Here is a 20122-nt window from a genome sequence, read left to right as displayed (position 1 = left end):
TTTAATAATCACCTTCTGTTGGGAGGGCCACAATGTAACCAATTATGTGTAGATATGCCTTTTAAACATTGAATAAGTTCTATCCATTTATCTGTCTAAATTAAATATATGAAAAAAAGACATAAAACATTCTATAATGCATACTGCTATTAAGATATTGTTATAACGTGAAAAATAATAATGCTGATTAAGGGGTAGGTAGCAAATTATTGATCGGACCAAAGACGCACAAACACATAGAACGGCCTAGGGTTCTGATTGGTCCCGCTCCCCTATCTAACCCAGCCAGTTGAGTCCAGAACACAAGTCACAGCCTCGGAGATATGAATCGTTATATTTCAAACATACTTTGTTTATATACCAGTCAAGCAGACCACAACGTCCCATAAAATAGAAAATAACATTGTACAATAATGGCCAGTAGGAAAATGACACGTTAAACAAGTATTGACCAATAAGATGATACCATTTCATGTCCAAGGATAGCATTAGGCTTAACAGGATAATTTTTGGGATATTTTCCTGAATATCCCAACAGATATGCAGCTAATTAGTCGAAGAAATAAACCAACAGTGAAATGTATTAAAAAAACTACAGTAAGAAGAAAAGTTAAAGACCAGGATAAATGATGGATCTTTGTAGACACTTTGAGCAATATTGAAGAAAGGATAAACAGGAAAACAGCAATCAACAAGACCTATATACAGAAGCAAATAAATGAATGAACAAGAGCACTGGAAAACCTAAAAACTACAACAGAACAAGTCTCAAGAGAATGAAATACGAGAACTATATACTACAACCAACAGGCTTGTGGAGAAATGTAGTATAGTAAAGTGACCAGTCACGAATAAAGAACGAGAGTCAACCATCGACTTTCGAGAATAGTGGAATAGCTAGGTAGAGCACTTGAATAAACCAGCCACACTTGAACCACCGGGTATCAAAGCAGCAGACACAGACCACTTTATATACGATTCAAGTATTATATTGGTGGAGCTCGTTGAAGTGATCTAATAATCATTATTGAAAATATTATTCCCTTTTAAATGATTTCAATATATTTTAGAGACTGATTTCTCCTAACCTATTATGAATAATACAACTGAGTATATTAGCAAAATTAATAGAGAGTAGTTATACTCGACAGTTTCTCTAATATTCATACTCACAAATCAAGTCATATCTTGTCCCATCCTACAAAGAGCACGTTTCATATATCTTAGTAGAACTTACTTTTATAAAGTTAGTTAACTGAATCTCTGATGACCGACAAAATTTTCGTCGAATCTTGCTTAGTTGTTCCGTATCAAAATAGACTGGATTAATCCATTGATAAACTAGTTCTTCCTGAAATCAGCAAAACAATGAGATATTAATTAATGGAACTTGAAGTTGAACACAACAATCAATGAAAATAATTTAACTGCAACACGGTTTCTAATCCCTTGCATGTCTTAAACCATTAATTCCAAAGATTTCGACATAAATTTCAACAACTTAATATGAGAGGTTAATTTTTCAACTTCGAAGTGCCTTCTTAGAAAAAAATATCCAACACAGCTTACATTGAACCATCATAGTAAATATTCAAATGAGAAGTTAAGCACAAAAGTGTTTTGTGACCAATTTCTGATACGAACCGGAAATGAAGAACAATTGTACAATGAAGTGTTATCGTAAAAGTAGAGATCATGTGATTAAAACCTATATTTGACTAAGCAGCAACTGGATTTCTTTTTCACTTGTTTGAAAGTTAAAATTGTCGGACGACAGATGTCGATTAGGCGAAAAGCTGACAATAGATGTGTGTATGTGAGGGAGTAGGATGACTACAATGCTATGCTCTATATGTAGGATGCACGAACGATAAGAATAATAGAAAATGAAGACGGAGGTTGATTATGAATATAGTGGTCTTGAGTGATGTTAGAGGTATGAGGGTGGTTATCACTTCCCGGATGCCCACACCGGTGTCCATCTTGTTGTGTTAATGAGGTATGGCAACTTGGACCGATGCATATATGTGCCTGGTCCTACGTTGTAGCTGACTGACTAACAAACGATAGGAAACTTATTTAAGCAATTGTAGCCTTTTCGGGATAATAATCCAAGCAAAACTTTAGGGCACAGTAAGTGAAGATTTGTATTTTCCCGTTCTTGATATTAGAGGGCTGCATTTGATTACTCTTTGTTGATATATAAGCATATTCAATAGATAAATTGATCAAACGTTCTGATTAAAAGTCTTGGTATACTGGAATTGCAGACAGTAGTGTAATCTAGGGTAGGTGCTTTGTCCTATTCTTTAAGACTACTGTTTGCTTGATCTTGAAATATAAGTATCCGATGTTCCATATCAGCTACTATACAAAATACAATAAGGATTCAAAATAATAATCAGTTATTCTTCTTTTGATTTTTATTGCCCAGTAGTAGTGAACGACTTACACAAATGTCAGCTACAAAGCATCAGTTTGAATTCAACAATCCATCAAACAAACAATTAGCTTCTAAACAGAGGCGGACTTTCTGTAAAGTGGTCTCTCATTTATGCTAAAGGTTAAGGCTTGATATGTCAATCAAAAGCGATAGTTTAGCACGCGTATAATCAGTTTCTATAACCATCACATTTGGACAGTACCATTATCGATCTATAGTTTAGAAGTTCTTTTATATTCTATCTTGGCATGTTAGTACGATGCACCATTGTTAGGTAAAGAGAAATAGCCTAAATGTATTGGCAATATGTTAAGGTTGATCTAACTTAAATACTATTGTGACATTTTGGGGTTGCCAAAACAACACTTGTTATGATCTTCCACGTCTCAGTAATTTTTCGACCCTTGCAATGTGGAAATGTCACACAAATCACAACTACTTCTAGTGGTTACTATATTTAGTAAAAAAGCTATGAGTAATGTGATGTCTACTTATATAATTTTCTCAGATTAAAATACCAAATCTTTCTTTAAAATAGTATTTCTTATTTTTTTTACTAGCGTGCAGTTTTCATCTCTGAAGTGCCGTGGCGTATAAGTCCCCCCCCGTCTATATAATCGCGTTAGATCCACCTTCGTGGCAGTTGAATACTGACAAGGGAACGAACTTGAGTCTCAGTGACTCATCTAATAAGGTTAAGGAATCTTTAGCTGACACACAACGAGTTGTGCGTCAAATACGATTAGAGAAAATATCTTTTCAATAACTTACCTCTATGTGTATAGGAGAAATTTTCTCAACGGATGGCATTATATTATTATCTACAGTCCATAGACTTGGCCCATGAAACCATCCATGTAATGATAAACGCTTAGAATGACCAAATACTTCTGCAACCTAAACGACGGGAAATAAAATGATGAACACTAAATTACCATAACCAATATTACAACTTAATTAAAAGGTGTTCTCAGAAGAATTTGTAACAAATTTCAAAATACAACGTTCGTTTTTACTTCGATAAACAACAAAATACAGATTTACAATGTTTTTAAAAAATTTCCTACCGTTGTTATCAGGAATTCATAAAGGAATTATAAAAATAATGAAGGGATTTGGTCGTAGACAACCTGACTTCAAGTGTTACTAAATATTCGAGGATGGTTATCACTTCACAGTTGCCCACATATTGCAGAAGGATATTTCTCCTTGAAGTAGATGAAAATGAAACTGAATAAGTAGTGGTCTCATCGGTCTGAAATCGTGACCAAAATCCAAGGAACAACTGCGTGAAGCTGGTCATACATGGCCTTTTCGTGAGTAGCTCTTGATGAGTTGAGTTAGCTCCATATCCGAAAGGCCTGACTACTGGCAACGGAAATCTTTAGCAAACAACGAGATGTGTTACTTTTAGAGGGGATTATCTGAAACCTCTTTCTTCCGTTGTGTGAAGACAATATCGCTACGGATGCTGGTTATCTGATGGCAACATATTGACTTCGAAACTAAGATTGTTGCTTTTATTATTACCTTTTTCCGATCGACATAAAGCAATATGTTTTAACCAATGAAAAGCCCTATTAGATCATCACAATAAGCAAACCTGACCACTACCTCAAGGTATCCGCTACTGCCGAATGCATACTTTTGGAGATGTAAAATCCGAAAATAAAACTTATGGGGAAAATATCAATCCTGATTTAATGTTAACTTTCAACATATTTTCGTTGCTTCATACGCTTTCAGTTTATGTTGACTAAGATTTGTGTTCAGTGATAAGTGCTCAGTTCAAAAATTATGATCAGTGGAAACGATATAAAACTAGTTAAGTTCAACGTGGTTTTATTCTTCCGCAGTTCTTAACCAGCAAGGCTTCCATACAAAACAGGAAGGGAAGAAAAGGATGGAAGTAATCTCGTTCATCATATTAAATTCGGAGTTGTTAAACAAGAAAGTGCTAAAAAGTGTTTTTTTAAATCCCCCATTCTCCCATACTTCATTAATTTTCCGTTTTCGGCCGTAGGGTTTAAAAAGTATAGAACTGACGCAACATAAACCACTCACAAAGTCAAAAACGATTTTAAGCACAAAATGAAGTATTGTCTGACTTGACCACAGACACTGCCTCAACGATAGGCACAGAAATACCATATCGCTGTCAGACATAATTGTGAGGTGTTATATTCAATGCTTTTCAGGGCTAACTACTTTCCTGATTCTCCTAAATTCTGTCTCGGCTGTGCTTTTAGGGATAATCTTCTCGTCTGTTTTATAGGGAATGATCTAAATAAAAGATTCGTTTGTTATCTTAGAATGTGAAGACGAATTTTTTCTGGTTAAGACACTAACAAAATACAGTCTTCTAAATGCCTTGAGTAACAACAAAAATTTAGATGTATTTCTCTTTCTTTAGATTGAAATCTTTGCTTCAGGATTGATCTGAATTAATGCCTAGTTTAAAATAAGAATTCCATTAAGCATGGTGTAAACGGTCATCAACTAATGTGGTTGGGACATGCATAATACATGTCTGACCACCCTTTGACTGGATGTGAAATGCTAACTGACATGCTAATAGCTAGGGTTTTCTATAGACTTCCTCCAACCAACAAATTAAATCTCAAGATAGTTCACGCGATGTCGAGTCACTTGGATAAGTGGCCATAGTGCAACTTGGTCAAGAGAATTCGATCAGCGCTAATAAAAATTTGATATACACGGAATTGGCCAGTGATTAATCAATTGTAAATAAGGGCGAGTGAAAAAACCCTAACATGAATAGGATTGAGTTGTAAAAGAGAGATTTAACAATACAGTTAAATAATGAGTTAACAACAATAAGGGCGACCATCAGAAAGGATCACCTTACTAAATGTAAGTTTTGAAATAAGAAAAAAATTTCAAAGATTGTGAATAGTGTTCAACTGACTGACTGTTTATCCCTACATCTCAGCAACCAATTAAGAACGTAGTTTTTCAAACGTCTGATGAAGAGTCTACTCTCAACTAATACGGTAATTTTTTGGATTTAGTTACAGTTCATTATTCGTGTAACCCCAGCCATGTTACTTTGTACGTCTATTTTGAACAGCTACAGCATAATCTATTTAATGGGATGTTTGGTAAATTTCACGTTTAATGAGTTTTAAATGTTAAAAACATGCCTTGATTTCAAAATTAAGGTCATTATGAATGCCATGTATTCCCGAAATTATTGACGTCCGTAATAATAAAAGTCAAATGACTAGATTTTATTTATTATGAGTCAAATGGACAGGTGGAACTTATTAGGCAGATTTGATGCTATTACTATTAAGTAACATACGATTATCAAGTATTTATATAAGAGTATCTTTCATTCCAGTTACAACAACAATGTTTAACGCTTGATAAGCGGAAACATTTAAACAGTATCTAAATTAGTTAGCTTAAATTAAAAATCCTACTAACTACATTACTACAATGTCTTATAGATAAGTTCGCAGGAGATTCTTTAGTGGCTCATCGTTTTCAAACCTGAGCTATGCGAGCAAAAGCTTCACATGTAAGCTCTCAAGATAACATAACTCTAAAACGTTATTTTTCATAAACTTAAGTAGTTATCAATACTTTGAGATGCACGTACATCCAGATAACGAGTCTGAAATAGGAAGAAACGCGCATCTTGAATTCCGCTTCCAACCAACACCTTTCTGTGATTAAAATGCTTATGAATTTATGACACTAAAGAAACCATTTCCACAGGATAAACGTATCCAAAAAGAGACTGGTCAATTCCAGACCTAAACACTAATGGGGAGATCCAAACAACCAATATATATGGATCTTCATTAGAAGTCTGAAAAACTACGTTCTCAATTGGTTGCTGAGATGGAAGGACAAACAGTCAGTAAATTGAACACAATCTTTGGATTTTTTTTCCTATTTCAAACCTTACTTTTAGTAATATGAACCTTTCTGATAGTCGCCCTTATTGATCTGAACTCTTTTTCACTCATTTTGATAGTCACCCACGTACTCACACCCTTATGATCAGATAACAAAATTATATCAGTGATATATTAGGTGACTATATGTCATAAATCAAGAGCGACCGTCAAAAGGATGATTCACTAACGTTATACAGATGCGAATGTTACTTTTATGTCCAAATTTTCATAACACGGTTTTAATATGTCTAAATATACTGATTCAAAGTGTACGGTACCCCGTGTAATACTCCATCCAGTATTGTTCCGTTTCTGTAATTGTCTACGGTCATTTTAATAAGCGCTGTTGCCTACTTATAATTCCTTTTCAAGTGCTGTTGCTTGGTCCCTAAAACTCTCTGATTTTAAGTTCAGTTAAATTGAATTTGTTCTTAGAGCCTCAAGGAATTTCCAAATGTCTCGATAAGCAGCCCTAATGAGTTGGTAAAAACCACTATGTTACTTGTCTATCGCACTGTTTGTTTGGAGGAAATCTTCCACAACATAAGTATGAACGTTCCATAAAATTTAAAAACCTGGATCGCTACAACTTTAGCGCCCTGTTGACATTCCAATCCATGTCTTCAAAATAGTTTGTTAACTGTTTTATTTCTTAATTCGCCAAGTAGTATAGAGGGTCCATTATACTGTCAAATGCAACTATGATATCTACGAACAGTAGAAATAATGAAGCTGCCAACTGATGAATCTGTAAAGTGTTTATCTGTTGTTGAAAGTTAGCTAATTGTTGTAGTCTTGCCACATACATTTCCTCAGATAGAACAAGTTACCTCGTTTCAATACATGATAGGTTATTAATTTAAAGTTGAATTTTACAGTTAAAGTCTTTAAAAATTTTCACATTGAACGGTTGACAATAGTCAATAAATTCTTGCGTAATTCATCTTATTTATAAGTTGCTCTTGAATAGATGATAGAGCCATGAGGTTGATGCTAATCTCTAATGATATTTATTAGAACTTTCATTAAACCCAACAGTTCGGAAATGTTTTATGTATTCCTCCAAGTCGAACATTGTGTGCCAACTGTAATATTGTCTAGAGAACGTATATAGTCACATTGCGATATAAATTCCTGGAATATGGAACAGCTACCTTGAATTATTGGTTTTACAATTACCTGGGCAACCAGACAGTATAAGAAAATATCGCATCAAACGTTTTACTTAATAATGACCAAGTGAACACGTCGTAGTTTACTGGGTTTCATTTTTTAATTTAATTATGATAGATCTACCCAAAATAGTCATAAGCAATTTGTACCATACAGTTACCTGGTGAAATGATCGAGGTGATACTTCAAAAAACATGAACATATTGCGTTTAGGAGGTATCGTTGTGGAAATTTTAGTTGGAAAAAAATTTTCGTCATTACCGTCATCGGTGATTGGCTGACTTTCAAACAACTGTAGTTCGCCTCCATCTATTTGACTGTCCCAACTATCCGGAACTAGATACCAAATAAACGCCACTCGACGACCGTCCAGTTTATCATCATGGCAGAGAAGATAATCTAGGTCAAAATATTAAAACAAGGATCAAAAATAGAGATTACGTAGGAGGAATCTTATGAACCAATTTATGCTCGATTTTAATACTGTCAGGAAACACTTTAACGCTTCACTTTTGTGACTTTCAGTTACATTTCAGATTAAAAAGATCTATAGGATGTAAATATAGAGCCATCGAAGTCTAAAAATACCTTTATTGCAATGCATCTTAAATGTTTATAGCACCCTGGACTTATGATGTACAGCCTGGATGCTTCCTTTACGAACAAGTCAAGCTGGCATGTATTAGTCAGCTCACTAATCTGTAGTTGGGTAACTTCAGAGAGAAGAACCAGGTTCACATCTTGTGATACTAAATATGCAATACATGCGAAAGTGAATACTTAATAACCAAACTTTATTATTTAAAGGCCAGCACTTCTTTAAAAGTGGAACTCAAACCGTTGAACTAGCGCAAATACGAAAATAATTAATTCTGACTGTAAGACGTAGATTTGAATGATTTAAAAATTCATGAATGATTAGACAAGAGATTTACTTAAGCGCCAATTTCCTGAGTTGACTAGAATGTTATTTTTGTAATTTTGTGGTGAATGAAGACTTGATAGAAAAAACCAATTTACTGTTTTATGCAAAATTACATAGCGCCTTTGTAAAATGCACACGTTAAATACATCATTTGCTTATTTTTGCTTTAGTTTTTCCTTACATACCATATCATTCTTCTAATTCTGTTGTTAATCTGAATGTTATTTGTTTTCCTTCCTGAACTCTTCATTTCAATCTTTTGATGGCAATTATTCTACTTCCTATTCCTGCTACATACTACTTAAATCTGTCCACATAGGAAGCGCACATTGCAATTTGACTTTTAAAAGCTATCGAGTTTTCTGCATGCGTCCCATAGTCTCTCTGAGCATCTATATGCCACGTTTCTGCGAAGCACGCTCCATTTCCTATCACTGAAGATTTCTCATAAAGTGTATGTTTTGGTCTGCTTTATGAAGTGAAGGCGATTAATTTTACCAATAAACAGGTAACTAACCTCGACAACTTAACGAATCCATGAATCAGACACAAGAACGCCTACAGAATTCATTTGAGATGCCTATTTCTACAGAATTCCTAAATAACATCAGCTTGGGCTATCCGCAAATGATCTTTTCCTTCATTTCTAGCGACTTTTCTTACACCAAGATACCATTTAATATATTCTTAGATTTCAACTGATTTTCTGACTTAGAACTGCTATCATAACTTACAGTTTTTTCACCGAAAAGACAAAAATAATGTCAAGCAGCATTCTGCATTTATAAAATAATACGTTGTTCACATGTTTTGTAGTACGCCTTGTAGGCGTGATGTAGTTTTTGTTCTGATGGTTTCTATTGAATATATGGTGCTTGTCGACTAATAAGACGAATATATTTTGTGCATCTGTTGCAAATTCTACATTTTCATTACTTTGTCAAGCAAATAACTACTAATTATTAGTGTGTTTACATCACGAACTGATCTTAGCTAGACCAACATCGAAAACGTGGATTTACTGGACAAGGGTTTCGTTCTAGGGAGAGATTAATCAGCAATGCCCACTCACAATCCCGGACGCAAGAATACAAACAATAATGTTTGATCTCGCGCGCGAACATTTAACAACCAAACTGCTGACTCAGCATCTAACGGTGTTAATGTCGAAATTCAATCAGTTCAGGATCTTGTGCAACCTTTATGCACCACCTGTGGTAGATAACTGCCCGAAACCCGACAAGGATTGGACTCTACCATTCATGGCTTCTCACTAGGACTCCAAGAGTTGCATTTTGAGTTAGCCAGTAGTGAGTATATGCGCGTCAGACTAAAGGTCCTGGGTTCGATTACTGATAGCGGGATCATAGCTGTCTACTGCTGAGAAGTCGCGTACTAGAACAAAACGGCCGTTCAGTGATTCCAGGTCTTTAGTGTTAGTATAGCAAAGACTGAAAATTTTACAATCACTACGAAACCTCTATGGGGCGGAAACCTGGAGAACTACGAAAGACATCATCCACAAAATACAGGTGTTTATTAACAGTTGTCTACGTAAAATACTTCGGATCCGTTGGCCGGACACTATTAGCAACAACCAACTGTGGGAAAGAACAAACCAGATCCCAGCGGAGGAAGAAATTAGGAAGAAGCGCTGGAAGTGGATAGGACACACATTCAGGAAAGCAACCAACTGCGTCACAAGACAAGCCCTCACATGGAATCCTTAAGGTTAAAGTAAAAGAGGAAGACCAAAGAACACATTACGTCGAGACAGACACTAGAAAAATGGACAAGAATTGGATGGAATTATAAAAGGCCTAGGACACAGTGGGTTGGAGACTGCTGGTCGGCGGACTGTGCTACATTAGGAGTATCAGGCGTAAGTAAGTAAGTAAGTAAGTAAGTAAGTAAGTAAGTAAGTAAGTACGAAACCTCTAGCATCACATATACACTAATTTTTTTAATCGTAAAGCATTATCAGTGCCAGACTATACTACTTATCAATATTCAGTAACTCAAGTTATTTTGACTATTTTTATTAACCAAATGTGGTGTGCCATTTACGGAATTCAAAATTTTAAGGGTGTGAAATTGTGTTTTGCTCAATCATGTCATCCGTTCCCTTTAGATCAAACAAAAATGTCGGTTCAAATGTCTATTGGCGAGAGCACACCCTAACCAATAAAAATCATTTTTATATTACTCCAGTCTATTACGAACAACAGGGTTGAGAATCCGAATGTGGGACATTGTATTGTTGACGAGAGTAACCCATAGTTCCGAAATTTGATCCAAGAACATTTCGCCGAATGCATTGCCTCTAAACTGTAAGAGTATATATAGAGACCTTTTGCTCACTCTCGTTTCTTTGGATATCCATTTTCTTTCAGGTTAGTATATAATGCTTTTGTTTATTCTTCAAGAACACCTAATGAGTACATTGTCTTGATTCTATAATGAAGTGTCTTAATCAAGTGCCCTTTATATTATAGAGGAAAAAAACTAATAAAATTGGTATATTAGCCTTCTTGTTTTACTTTCTTCTTAGTGACCCATCTATTCGTTTTGTAAGTAGAACACCCAGAAAAGTATCTAGATTTGACAATCCTGATGTTGCATGATTGTTCCATACAAACTATTAACAAGCGTGTAGACACATATATAGCTCTTTAGACAGTAATCGCTAAATATATACCTTTATAATGTTTCATCTATACCATTAAAAAACAGATCCAGTTGATCTCTTTTATAATTCATATAAAATTTGCCCTTAGTAAAGTTTACACTATCTATCTAATAATTTATGATTAGTAATGTTAGTACACAAGTTGATCTATTTCAAATTTAGATAAGGAATATCATTAATATAATTCCACTTTATATTTAATATCAATTTGCTAAGATACTTACAACTTATTTAAGTAGTTGAAATAAATTTCTCACAAATTAAGAAGTATTTAACAGCATAAACCATTCGAATTACAATCATTGTCAATCTGACATGAATTCCACAATTTTATTATTTATCTCATTAAGAATGTAACAAGAGTGATGGGTCATTTTGAAAATATTTTTTTTAATACAAGCTATATGATAAAAAATCATAAAATATAATTACGAAACAGTCGTCAAGTAGTTTCAGGTTTTTTAATGGTGGTCTAACATCAATCGATTCATGATCAAAATCAAAATATCATTACAATTGAGTGATTATTAAATGTGACCGTCACAATTCATAATTAATAAAAATAACACTATTAAGGTGAATCAGAGATAAAAGGAAATGTGATTTTTCATATGAAGAATGTGTAGGACTATTTGGAACATATTTAGATGCTAAATTAAACGTTTGTTTTTTTTTGTATATTCATTTGCATGAACGGTGGTATTAGAAATAAGATCTGTAATAGAAATGAGTCATTTAACTTGTAGGCTTTTCACTAAGGAATGGAATTCTTCAACAAGCAACCGCTCATATGATTTTGAAATGGTGGTAAAGATTTACAATTCAGGTGGGTGGTTTTGGCGAATAAACTAACCAGCTCAGCGAAACCCTACACTTTAAAGGAACTTTACTAGCATTCAGAATACATATATAAATGTATACTTCCTTTAAGAAAAATGTTTAAGTTATAGTAAATTTCAATTGTACTGACAGATAGGTGGCAATTATTCAAGAATAAATAATAGGCTATCAGTTATAGCTTCAGAATAAATCACCTTCATTTTAAAAACTTCGAACTAGTCTTATCAACAACATCCATTTGTACATGTTGTTGATATAGTCTGAAGCATGTATATAACATTCACTTCTTTTTTCATCATCAATCCTATAATTGACCTAATGACACGACTTTTATTTGAAGTACATAATGGAAATCATGTTAAAGTAGTGAAACGGATGATTTAAAAGTTCCCGATCATCGATATTAATTCAGTTTGAAAATATTAGCTGTTATGTCCCGATAAGCATAATGAATGGTAACTTTTGGGATCAATTTATGGATCAATACTATGCGTATATTTTTATCATATAGTTGTTAAATAACTAAACTATTCATATCCGTGTTCCTCTTATCATAAGCTTTATTTTGACCTATGAACTATTATTATACGCTTCACCATTCTTGAATTATGCCCTGTCTATTTATTACTACCTCCCACATTCACAGCTACATCTGGCTAATTCTTGTACAAATGTTGTTTCCTATTTGATGGTACGATGTGATCTGTTTGGTTTGTATATAAACCCAGTATGTTTGAAACAAATGATTCATATCTCAGAGGCTGAGATTGGTGTTCTGGACTTAACTGGCTGGGCTAGGGGGGAAGCAGGACCGATAAGTACTCTAGACTGCTAGCACGGGTTTTAGGCGTCATTGGTCCGATCGATAATTCACTGCTCTCTCTATCATTACGTTATACATTACCAGAGCACATAGGCCCAAGTAGTGTATAGCGTTAAAGATATACACAACAGAATCTCAAGTGGATTAACCAACGATTCATCAGCGTGAAATCTGCGATTACATTCTGATAATGTAGGTTGATGCATGAATATTTAGAAATATGCGAAAATTATGAAACCTTTAGAAGTCCTGAATCATGATTATTAAACAAATTTAATAATAAAGAAAATACAATTTCCATATTAAACAGTTAATTCACCAACCTCCATGTTTGTAAAGTGAAGAAGTTAAATCAACTTTATTTTCATAAAGTGGAATACCAGTTATGTCTTTCAACCAAGGAAGAACACAGTTCAGCAAAAATGTTCTAAATAAAGAATATATATATTGACAACAACAACAACAAGAAAATACTGAGTGATCTTTTTTAATTTTGGAATTCCGAGGAACTCGTTAACATCAATAACATAGTGTCAACAGTGGATATACATCATTGACCAACACAGAATTCATTCACATAGGGACTAATAACTAATATATCACGTTTTTTTAGAAAAATGATAGACCACTTGAAGCACATTTAAAGCACTAAACCGTATTTGAATTATAACGTCAAGTTCGAAATCATAATTAGTTAATAACTAGATATAATCACATGGCAAAAGATAAAAAATGAAAGGGTAAATTAGAAATTATTTAGATAGGTTAAATAGGGAGAACATATAAAACTTTTTTGTGGATCTAAAGATTAGATCTACTCAAGTGTATCTTTATTTATTGAGATGTGTTTAAGAGGAAATACTTAGAGCAGTAGAGTAAGTTGGATGGGATTAGATTGAATATCATATCCATACTGATATGATAGCCCATATCGACTCAGCATGTAAGGAGGGAGTTTCTTATAATTCTTTATCCTTTGCAAAGGATGGTTTTACGTCCAATGTAACGGGCTCTCTACAAGCATTTGAATGGGTAAACACACATCAGAGTGACAGAATCCGACGACTTATCCTGATTTTGTGAAATCAATATTCAATAGTTAGAAAGCGAAGAAACTAATCTTGTAACATTGAATATTATTCTCCAAGTTTTTAGACGACGTGCCAAGATTTTACTGTAATATATGGTCTAAGATTTCAAGAAGGAAACTTTTTTCGGCGTTGTTGGCAATTTCATTATAGTTTTACTTAAGATATGTTTGGGTAGAATTTTCGATGGATATCGAAGTTACGGATAGCTCTTCCATAACGCGGTCATCGAATCAGATGGATAGTGGCTAGCGGTGGAATCCAGGACGCGCGTTTCGTCCTGTTTGCTAAAAATGCTTGTAAATTAAAGCAATATCGAGGCATACGCACAGTATGCACATATGCCAATAAGAGACTGATCAATTTCAGTCCTAAAACATCAATGGGAAGAATCAAGTAAAACAATATCAAGCGAATTAAACTTTACCCCACTGAACAAGCAAGTGGCTATCAGGACTCAGTAGCTAAGTGGATAACACAATGGCGTTTGAAGCGAACGGTACTGAGTTCGAGTCCCAGAGTGAACATCAACTCTGAGATGCAGGTACATCCAGCTGACGAGTCCATATAATGACTGTCAGAGTATAAAACAGATACCTACTGCAAACAAAATTTTGTTTATTATAATACTCCAGAGATTGAGCTAAAAGCATGAAAGACTGACTGAGAACGAAATAGCCAATCTTTGTCGTTTTTTCCTATAAGGGTTTTAAGTAATTCATTGGATAGGACTGTTCTCTCTGCCAGTAAATGGATTACCTCAAGTTATGGGAGGATACACCACTTTATTTTTATAATTCGGTTGGGTTAGACAGGGCTACTTAATCCCGACATCATAGAAATATGTATGGAGAAAGAAATCGGTGTGGATCTAATACCTGGAGAGACGTGCGTTTTGAAAATCCAGGTGACAATTTTTCGCAATGTGTTACAAAATATTAAGATAAATGGGGAAAGTGGAGTGGTGGCCAGTTTATGACATGCCGATCACCTGCAGGTTACTAAGTTAAGGTTTCTGAATATACTCTACTTACTTCGAATAAGAGCAAAGAGGTAGTAGCATCACCTCGTGTTAGCAGAGTATAGATTAGATTAAAGCATGTTCCGTGTAGGATTGAGTTGGGGCATATCGAATTGATACTTCACAACCAATCAGTGCTACCGGATATTTGGAGAAGACTCAAGAATCTTCTTATGTAAAAATTATAAAAAAACTAACGTTTTTCATATTGTGATTCCCGCTTCCATCCACCCATGTTATTCGGAATATAATTACGTCCCAGTTCAACCGTGTTCTGATTTTGTGACTTTTCGAGTTCAAGAATACGAAGCAATAAGAGTAGCTCGGTTGTAGTAAGGGAAATCATAACAGCTCAAGACCGATCATCTAGTTATGACAATGCTGTAGAATGGAACGTAGTTGTACATGAATCTTGTCTCGTTGGGTGTTCTGAAAAACAATGCAACCAAAGCTGTGAACGTTGAGACGTGGCTCAGAATGGAAGCCAGTCGAGATTTCGTTGTGGCTTTCTATTACACTCTTTATGGAAGTAAAATTTATCTTTATACCTATATGGATCTACGTTGATCATTATCCGATTTGCAGCATGTCTTTCAATAAATATTACTTATGTGGATTGATTCGTTTAATGCATGGGCTTTGTTCTTGACATTCTCTGATGTACCGAATTTCAGGGTTATGAACAACAATACACAAAAAATGTTTGGTGAATATAAAACATTTGATGTACTTACCTGAAGCTTACAAGTAAAGGAAACTTGGAAGTATTAGAAGAATTCTCGTTTGGACACAAATTTATAACATCACAACTTTGAGAGAACGCAAAAAGATCGTTTCCTCTTCGTGCAAAAGGTAGCTGTTCAACTTCCTCCTCTACTAATTGAATCAACTGTTTCGTGTCCATAGTTTCTATAAGTTCAAATTTCAAGAAACAAAAGACTAATATACCTGCCACCTCCTGTCTAAACTGCACGAAGTTGTTGAACTTTGCAAAGGTAAAAGGGATATGTCTCAGTAAACTTTCATCTGAAAAAAATTATCGAAATATAGCAGAGACATTAAGACGAGAAAAAATATTTTAATTGCTTCGCATTGATAAAATGTAGCACAAAGACGACTATATACAACAACCAACTTAATGATCCATAGCCTTCAAATGAACCAACATCAGAAAATAGAGAAAGTCACTAACAGTACAATACTGGACAAAATAACTATCAAAAATAAACAAATGGCATTCTTTGTAAGTCATCTAACAATTAACGAACTTAAGTTTTATTTGCTGTCTGCAGTTTGAAATAATATGAACAGACATCTCATATAATAGGTTTGAGAATGAAGTCAGCACTGCTATACGGGGTCGATTGGCAATATGATTTATAAATATTAACTCAAGGAGTAATCTAAGCCGTTCACCATAAAACAGCAAATCTTTTACTTAATTACCGTGAAATACTACTGGATCTACTCTATTCCTCTGAAACTAGTCCTACCTGACGGTGAAGGATTACAAGCAAATGCAATTGAGTTGTTTACAACGGCCGTATAAGTACTGGAAACCAAAAAAACTCAGTCATTTGAATCTATACCATAATGTCTATTAGATCACCTCTGATATGGAATGAAATATACATGTGGCAGATGAACAAAGCAGTTTTCCAGAAAACACAAGTATCTGAGTCAATATTAAGAGCGGCAGCCTAAAATGAAAGGCTTTTGGCTTTCACTCAAGGCTCGAAATCAGCTACACCTGACTCAGTTTGATCGAACGGATAGTGTTATTAGCCCTCAGACAATATGGCCCATACTCAATCACCTAGTGAACGAGATAGTTAAACTTCAATACTGAGAGTACATGTCATAAAGCCTTTAACATTTAGTAAGGTTGAAAGCAAACTGAAAGAGCAACACCAGTATATGTAACCTTTTCCAACATTTTAGTGACTTTATGAAGTGACACCAAGTCTTTACTTAACAAACCCTAGCTTCCTTCCAGCTTACTTCTACACCAAACAACATCGCTTGAAGACATAGGTAGTGACTTAGCATATGTGATACTTTACGACCCCATCAATCCATTTGCAATCTCTACCCAGCATTAAGCCTTAGAAATATTGCTCGCATCTGCTAGGAACACCGGGTAAGTAATAGTGAGGTTAGACGCAGAGTATAAAGGGATGATTGTAAATCGGTTGATGAGGTTGTGAATCTTCATCGACTGAGATGGTTGGGCTACGTGTTGCTTAAGCCTGAAAACCGATTACCACGACGCGCAATGCTAACCGGTGTTGGAGATGGTTGGAAAACGTGGTATCAGTGCTTGAAGTCACTAACTTCTAGTCTGAGCCATGTTGGTAGATGCAGACTACTTGGTTGAGGTCCGCGTGGTTGGAGACTCTTGGTGACACGGCTCAGAATCGGTCACAATGGCGTCGGTGTATACACTCTCTGTCTTCTCTTAAACTATGAGATTGAAATCACTTCATATATTTCTTTCTACGAACTAATTCCTTCTTCATGTACTATGTCCTTATATGCAATCTTTCTTTTATATATTGCCACCACTGAATTAACTACTTCTATGAATCCGGTGTACATCTTGTTGTGCTAATGAGGTATGACAACTTGGACCGATGCGCATATGTGCCTGGTCCTACGTTGTAGCTGACTGACTGACAGTATATTGCAAATAACATTAACTGCAGTTAGATCGACTGGTAAGGAATCTAAATAAATGTAAAACGGACACCTTTAGCAAAAATATTTGGCTATTTGTCGTCAGAGTGAAAAGGAAGCACAAGAAATCTGTTTGTTCAATTTGTTCCTTTTTTGAGGACTTGCCCAGCTTCACTTATTATGTTATTGGCTTATCGTAGAAGCTACATTCATACACGTAATTTGTAAGCAGTAATTGAAACTCTCAGTACCAACTAAAGAGTTTATACACTAATAATTTAACTACATCTTTGAATAAGCGACCTACGTATATTTACAGATAGGGGCCAAATAACTACGTCGCTTGATGTTATGAGTAAAAATAGATGTCCCATACCCAGACACAAAGAAATTAAATAAAAGCCAAACCATTATGCAGGATAAAAGTACAATACACTGACAACCTCGAGTTAACCAATCAGAACTACGATGGTGCCTCGCGTATTTTGCGCGAAATTTTACGTACAGTGACAACTTTTATGTTATTACTAAGGAAGCGAATGTTGAAATTTGATATAAAGAATGCCTTAAATCAACTAAAATAAGTATTGTACAACAAGAAAGTGAATTCAAAGTGATTCCTGGACTAGATTACAAAACAATAGCTCCTAAAGCAGTGTGTGGTAAAGTACTTGATGTGATCCAGTACAAAGTCAAGAATACTTTATCAGGCTAAATGGTATTCTCTCTTTCTAATCCTCAACTTTACTTCCGATCCAAGGTCTCATAAATCTGTGAATAGAAGTTACAAAAACACTAGGAAGTCGCTTGAATGAAGATCAAAACCTATTATTTCACTTTTAAAAATGTACATTTTGCTGCGAGTCCTTTTGTAACAGTGTATTTTTGTCTAATTCACTGATAGATCGCTCAGAGTGAACAGTATACAAAACTTTAACTTTATGCAGAAAGATAAATAATTAAAACATATCCGCTGGGCGACTTATTTGTCTCGTAACACTTACTTGTGACGAATTCTTGAGCGTACTTCTCACAGTAACAATCGCGAAAGGCAGTCTTAAAAGATTCAGATACGAAGTCAGAATTAATCTGGAAAAGCATGTCACACAGTAGCGCAGCGCATATAAAAGGCGGGAGAAAGAGTATGTTCATTCCTAAGTCTTTTGTAATAAGTGTATGCGTAAGATCTATCGTTGAATACTGTTTGCTCTTGTCTTCAAAATTATGCCTATCCGATATACTGGAAGGAATACAAATGGATTTTACCTGCAAAACGCTTAAAACCTATTCACTCATTGACTATAGTTCCCGACGACATATTCTAGGGATTGAACCCTCTGGAACTAATACCCCTTTGTAAAAGGAGATTTATGTCTCATTTGATTCCCCACTTCAAACTCCCTAAAATCTTACCATACATATATTATAGTTCTTGCTAAAGATTCACATGAATACGGCCGTCGAGACAAAGTATGTATGGTAAAAGTTGAAAAATACAGGTCAAGGACTCGGGACACACTTCTTTTCCACCAAGTACGCATTTATATGGGACGGTCTCTCCTCTGAAATACGCGTGGCAGATGAATTCGAAACGTTTGTAAGACTTATTGATCAAGCCCTCGCTTGCACTTATCCAGCACGACCAAACACATCTGAGTCGCCTTTTCTGACCTCCGAGTGTCACATGCTAAATGTGAATTTTCTCAGTATTTATATGCTCGACTTCAAATCCAACAGCAATTCAGACTACAGATCACCTCGTTTATAGGCCATTTCCTAGTCATGAATATGTAAAGATATTTTAGGTAGTCTTGCATTTTGGCTGCCAGCTTGACCTGAAAACATCTATTCAATCAGACCATAGCGTTGCATCACTTAATCAATGCCATGTATAAACTACGATCCGTATCCTTTTGGAAAGCCTTTTAACTCGAGCCGAGCACTCATTTTTTCCTGTAAGATACGTTCCGTGTCCCGTTTCATCCAGGAGATTCGTTTCTTAGCTGCTTGCTTTGACTCAGGTTATTTGAGTTTAATAGCATTTCGGGTGATGTCACTAACATTCTCCTAGTGGTCAGCTACTGTTAGCCCACACCACTTTCTTGACCGTGAGAGGTGTTTGGGATGCTCTCTCATTATCGTGTACTCTGTTATGGTATATCCAACGTGGAGAACAATCTCCTCCTTCAAAGTACCTCATTCTTGATATTGTTCAACACCACTTTTAGGATAGACGATCCATTGAGAAATATTTAAAAGTTCCATGTTCACAGCAAACATTCCTAAGGCTCCTGACTAGATTTATGGGAATTGAGTTTAGTTTCATTTTCGCAGTAATCACTCACATGATACCGAGATGTACTGAAAAATTCATGTAAATCTAGCGACTTCAAGCCATGTGTAATGACTAACATAATTATTTACACAATAAAATCTGATTCAGAGCAGCTTGTGTATAACAAAGTAATAAATTCAGACGTCATATATGTGTATCGCCTAATTTGAATTTGTTCGA

The 20122-nt window shown here is 35.1% G+C and overlaps 1 protein-coding gene across 1 annotated transcript; it reads right to left on the bottom strand.

The window, feature by feature from the left end:
• Positions 1 to 456: 456 nt before the first annotated feature.
• OGFOD1_1 (Prolyl 3-hydroxylase ogfod1) lies at positions 457 to 18742 on the bottom strand. The gene is made up of 7 exons (XM_051217625.1): positions 18612 to 18742; positions 15880 to 15957; positions 15480 to 15840; positions 13146 to 15440; positions 7706 to 7944; positions 3215 to 3340; positions 457 to 1351 (listed from the first exon to the last, which is right to left on the bottom strand). The coding sequence occupies exons 5-7, from the start codon at positions 7745 to 7747 to the stop codon at positions 1199 to 1201; spliced, it is 321 nt and encodes a 106-aa protein (XP_051065040.1). The 5' UTR covers positions 7748 to 7944; positions 13146 to 15440; positions 15480 to 15840; positions 15880 to 15957; positions 18612 to 18742; the 3' UTR covers positions 457 to 1198.
• Between the last annotated feature and the right edge of the window lie 1380 nt (positions 18743 to 20122).

The sequence above is a fragment of the Schistosoma haematobium genome, chromosome 5 (genome assembly GCF_000699445.3).
Source record: "Schistosoma haematobium chromosome 5, whole genome shotgun sequence".
In the NCBI taxonomy this organism is placed as follows: domain Eukaryota; kingdom Metazoa; phylum Platyhelminthes; class Trematoda; order Strigeidida; family Schistosomatidae; genus Schistosoma; species Schistosoma haematobium.
This window is presented reverse-complemented; position numbering and strand designations above follow the sequence as displayed.

What these genes read in the sequence shown, in the direction of transcription:
- OGFOD1_1 (XM_051217625.1), bottom strand. Translation starts at nt 7,747, where the DNA reads ATGTTCATGTTTTTTGAAGTATCACCTCGATCATTTCACCAG. An exon ending in CACCTCGATCATTTCACCAG is followed by an intron (nt 3,341 to 7,705) that starts GTAACTGTATGG and finishes CCCGTCGTTTAG; the next exon opens with GTTGCAGAAGTATTTGGTCA. An exon ending in TTTCTCCTATACACATAGAG is followed by an intron (nt 1,352 to 3,214) that starts GTAAGTTATTGA and finishes TGCTGATTTCAG; the next exon opens with GAAGAACTAGTTTATCAATG.